This window comes from Chiloscyllium punctatum, unplaced genomic scaffold (assembly GCF_047496795.1).
Source record: "Chiloscyllium punctatum isolate Juve2018m unplaced genomic scaffold, sChiPun1.3 scaffold_623, whole genome shotgun sequence".
Lineage (NCBI taxonomy): Eukaryota > Metazoa > Chordata > Chondrichthyes > Orectolobiformes > Hemiscylliidae > Chiloscyllium > Chiloscyllium punctatum.
The window spans coordinates 2,181-7,500 of record NW_027310357.1 but is presented as its reverse complement, the minus strand read 5'-3'; the positions used below and the strand labels follow the sequence as shown (position 1 = coordinate 7,500).

The window sequence follows — 5,320 nt, the reverse complement described above, 5'->3', positions numbered from 1 at the left end:
TCTCTCTCTCTCTATCTCTCTCTCTCTCCCACCTTCCCAGTGCCCCCTCCTCTCTCTATCTCTCCCACCTTCCCAGTGCCCCCTCCTCTCTCTGTCTCTCTCTCTCCCACCTTCCCAGTGCCCCCTCCTCTCTCTCTGTCTCTCTCTCTCTCCCACCTTCCCAGTGCCCCCTCCTCTCTCTGTCTCTCTCTCTCTCTCCCACCTTCCCAGTGCCCCCTCCTCTCTCTGACTCTCTCTCTCTCTGTGTTGCTCTCCACAACATCTCCCTCACAGTGTCACCCACCCCCACAACGTACCATCATCCATGAAGCTGGGGATACAGATATTTCCACATTTGCTCTCACAGCAGCTCTGCCAGGCATCACAGTCTTCATCTCCGCTGCAACGATCTCCGAGTTTCAGGTCACACATGGGCTCCAGGCGGTGGGGAGCAGGACAGATATCATCACCTGGACAACACAGAGACAGTATGGATACGGTTGTACGGAAACACACAACTCCCTCGGATCGGCTCGAGTGAGACACGAGAGCTGAACGAGGAACTCCCACTGCTCTTCCATCACGGATAGACCAGCTCCACAGCCCCGGGATTCAGGAAGCCTCATGTATTTAGGCAATTCCAGGTGAATCTCCAAATACCACCCTCCCACATCCCCGTAAACCGCGGACAAACACACACACACACAGACACACACACACAGACACAGACACATACACACACACACAAACACACTCTCACACACACACACAGACACACACACACAGACACATACACACACACACACACAGACAGACACATCCACACACTCACACAGACACATACACACACACACACAGACATACACATCCACACACTCTCACACACACACACAAACTCACACACACACACATAAACACACTCTCACACACACACACAGACACACACACACAGACACATACACACACACACACACAATCACACTCTCACACACACACACACAGACATACACATCCACACACTCACACACACAGACACATACACACAGACACACACACACACTGTCCCACACAGACACACACACACACATCCACACACTGACCCACACACTATTACACACACACATGCCCACACACTGACCCTCACAGACACACAAACACACACCCAGACAGACACACCCAGCTCCCTGCCCACACTGCCATGTACTGTCATCACCACACCATCGTCTCTGATCAAACAGAGACACACTGATCACTTACGGCTCATGAGGAAACGAGGTACACATCTCTTTCCACAGGTGGCATTGCAGCATGATGACCAGGCATGGCAGTCAGTGTCATTCTGACACACGTCTCCCAACTTCATCTCACAGAATGGGTCCAAGCGGGTGGAGGCAGGGCACTGGGTCGCTGCAAGGAACATCAGGACATATGGAGAGGGTCACACTCCCACAGGGCAGGGACAGCATGGGGTATAGATACAGAGTAAAGGTCTCTCTCCCCCATCCCCCCGATCAAACACTCCCACAGGACAGGGACAGCATGGGGTTAGATACAGAGTAAAGGTCTCTCTACACCATCCCCCCGATCAAACACTCCCAGAGACAGGGACAGCATGGGGTTAGATACAGTGTAAAGGTCTCTCTACACCATTCCCCGATCAAACACTCCCAGGGACAGGGACAGCATGGGGTTAGATACAGAGTAAAGGTCTCTCTACACCATCCCCCCGATCAAACACTCCCAGAGACAGGGACAGCATGGGGTTAGATACAGAGGAAAGGTCTCTCTACACCATCCCCCTGATCAAACACTCCCAGAGACAGGGACAGCATGGGGTTAGATACAGAGTAAAGGTCTCTCTACACCATCCCCCCGATCAAACACTCCCAGGGACAGGGACAGCATGGGGTTAGATACAGAGTAAAGGTCTCTCTACACCATCCCCCCGATCAAACACTCCCAGGGACAGTGACAGCATGGGGTTAGATACAGAGTAAAGGTCTCTCTACACCATCCTCCCGATCAAACACTCCCAGGGACAGGGACAGCATGGGGTTAGATACAGAGTAAAGGTCTCTCTACACCATCCCCCCGATCAAACACTCCCAGGGACAGGGACAGCATGGGGTTAGATACAGAGTAAAGGTCTCTCTACACCATCCTCCCGATCAAACACTCCCAGGGACAGGGACACCATGACGTTAGATACAGTGTGCAGCTCCCTCCACACTCTCCCACCATCCACCATTCCCAGGGACAGGGACACCATGGGGTTAGATACAGGGTGCAGCTCCCTCCACACTGTCCCACCATCCACCATTCCCAGGGACAGGGACACCATGGCGTTCGATACAGGGTGCAGCTCCCTCCACACTCTCCCACCATCCACCATTCCCAGGGACAGGGACACCATGGGGTTAGATACAGGGTGCAGCTCCCTCCACACTCTCCCACCATCCACCATTCCCAGGGACAGGGACACCATGGGGTTAGATACAGGGTGCAGCTCCCTCCACACTCTCCCACCATCCACCATTCCCAGGGACAGGGACACCATGGCGTTAGATACAGGGTGCAGCTCCCTCCACACTCTCCCACCATCCAACATTCACAGGGACAGGGACACCATGGTGTTAGATACAGGGTGCAGCTCCCTCCACACTGTCCCACCATCCACCATTCCCAGGGACAGGGACACCATGGTGTTAGATACAGGGTGCAGCTCCCTCCACACTCTCCCACCATCCACCATTCCCAGGGATAGGGACACCATGACGTTAGATACAGGGTGCAGCTCCCTCCACACTGTCCCACCATCCACCATTCCCAGGGACAGGGACACCATGGGGTTAGATACAGGGTGCAGCTCCCTCCACACTCTCCCACCATCCACCATTCCCAGGGACAGGGACACCATGGGGTTAGATACAGGGTGCAGCTCCCTCCACACTGTCCCACCATCCACCATTCCCAGGGACAGGGACACCATGGGGTTAGATACAGGGTGCAGCTCCCTCCACACTCTCCCACCATCCACCATTCCCAGGGACAGGGACACCATGGGGTTAGATACAGGGTGCAGCTCCCTCCACACTCTCCCACCATCCACCATTCCCAGGGACAGGGACACCATGGGGTTAGATACAGGGTGCAGCTCCCTCCACACTGTCCCACCATCCACCATTCCCACGGACAGGGACACCATGGGGTTAGATACAGGGTGCAGCTCCCTCCACACTCTCCCACCATCGACAATTCCCAGGGACAGGGACACCATGGCGTTAGATACAGGGTGCAGCTCCCTCCACACTGTCCCACCATCCACCATTCCCAGGGACAGGGACACCATGGGGTTAGATACAGGGTGCAGCTCCCTCCACACTGTCCCACCATCCACCATTCCCAGGGACAGGGACACCATGACGTTAGATACAGGGTGCAGCTCCCTCCACACTCTCCCACCAACAAACCCTCCCGGCTCGATACCTGTAGCCAGTGGGATGATACACAGAGCTTAACAGGAGTGGTGCCTTACGTCTGGACAGGAACTTGAAGACACATCTATTCCCACAGGTGGTATTGCAGCAGGTTTGCCAGCCCTCACAGTCGTTGTCCTCATTGCACTGAGTGTGGAAACTCATGGAACAGACGTGGCTCAGTCTGGAAGGTGAGGGACACCTTTGTTCGCTCCCTACAGAGACAGAGGCTCCATCTTAGCTTCAGAAACTGCTGCTGCTGCTGCTTGAACTATCATTCACTGACTTCGCCCCGAGCTCAAGGGCGGGGTGATAGAGAGAGAGACAGAGAGAGAGAGACAGAGAGAGAGAGAGAGAGGGAGAGAAAGAAATAGAGACAGAATGAGGGGGAGAGAGCAAAAGACAAGCAGGGAGAGAGAGACAGAGAGAGAGAAAGAAATAGAGACAGTGAGAGAGACAGACAGACACAGGGATAGAGAGTCAGAGACAAAGCCGGGTGGAGGGGAGTGGTCACGAGAGAGAGAGAGAGAGAGAGAGAAAGAGAGCAAGAGAGAGATAGGAGGTTGGAGACAGAGACAGAGAGAAAGAGAAACAGGAAAAAGGGAGCAGGAGAGACAGACAGAGACAGAAAGAGAGGCGGGGGACAGAGGAAGACAGAGGCAGAGAAAAAGAGAGAAATAGACAAACATAGATATAGAGATGGAAAGAGAGAGGAAAGGAAAGAGAGACAAACAGCCAGACAGAGGAACAGACAGAGAGATAGAAACAGACTGGGAGAGACAGAAAGAGAGACAGACAGAAAGAGCAAAACACAGTGACAGGGAGAGATAGAGAGAGAGGGAGGGAGGGAGACAGAGGCAGAGAGAGGGAGAAACTGAGGGACAGAGTTGGGGAGATGCAGACAGAGAGAGACACACACACAGAGTAAGAGAGAGAGAGGAGAGAGAGAGAGAGAGAGACAGAGAAAGGGAGAGACAGAGGGACAGAGATGGAGAGAGACAGATGGAGGGAGACAAAGAGAAACTGAATGGGAAAGAAAGGGAGAGTGAGAGATGTGATGGGACGAAAGAAGCTGTGAGAGAGAAAGAAAGAAAGAGACAGACACAAACTGACAAGAGAGACAGAGTTCCAAGAACTGATCATGTCTGCCCAATATCGCAGAGACGTCCATTGACAGAGGGAAAGACAGAGAGCGAGGGAGAGAGCGAGAGACACACATTCACACATACGCAGAAATAGCAACACAAACACAGTGACTTTCTGTGTCTCCCGATCCCTGATGAACATGCTCTGGGGTGGAGGTTGTGGGTGGGGAGGGAGACGGTAGAGTGGTGCTAAGTAAACGGGGTTACTTACCCCTGCTGCGGTAGGGATGGACACAGCGTTGCCCACAGCTGGTGTTGCAGCACATCTGCCATGCGTAGCAGTCATCATCCTCCTCACACACCTCGCCGTATTTCAGGTTACACACAGCAGAGAGGCGAGCAGGAGAAGGACACATTCCAGATGTCCGATCTGTCACACAGAGAGAGTGAGGGAGGGAAGGAGGGACAGGGAAAGGGAGAGAGATAGACACGGCTCAGACACAGAGGAAGGCCTCATCAAGGACATCAGTTCACCACACTCAGCCTGCTGGGAAAAGGATATTCCCAACACTCAACTTGCTGGGAAAAGGTATCCCCACACACAGCATGCTGGGAACAGGATATTCCCTATACCCAGCCTGCTGGGAGCAGGGTGTTCACTACACCCAGCGTGCTGGGAACAGGATATTCCCCACACTCAGCCTGCTGGGAACAGGATATTCCCTATACCCAGCCTGCTGGGAGCAGGGTGTTCCCTACACCCAGCGTGCTGGGAACAGG

General features: G+C 53.8%; 1 protein-coding gene across 1 annotated transcript in view; it reads right to left on the bottom strand.

The window, feature by feature from the left end:
* Window positions 1-4,998, bottom strand: part of LOC140473491 (uncharacterized) — a gene marked incomplete at its 3' end in the record, with an annotated part of 90,153 nt that extends 85,155 nt beyond the window's left edge. Inside the window, exons 1-4 of the mRNA XM_072567615.1 lie at window positions 4,812-4,998; window positions 3,515-3,670; window positions 1,237-1,386; window positions 297-449 (exon numbers count right to left, since the gene is read on the bottom strand). Of these exons, the coding sequence (XP_072423716.1) occupies window positions 297-449; window positions 1,237-1,386; window positions 3,515-3,670; window positions 4,812-4,956 (604 nt within the window). The remainder of the gene's footprint in view (window positions 1-296; window positions 450-1,236; window positions 1,387-3,514; window positions 3,671-4,811) is intronic.
* Between the last annotated feature and the right edge of the window lie 322 nt (window positions 4,999-5,320).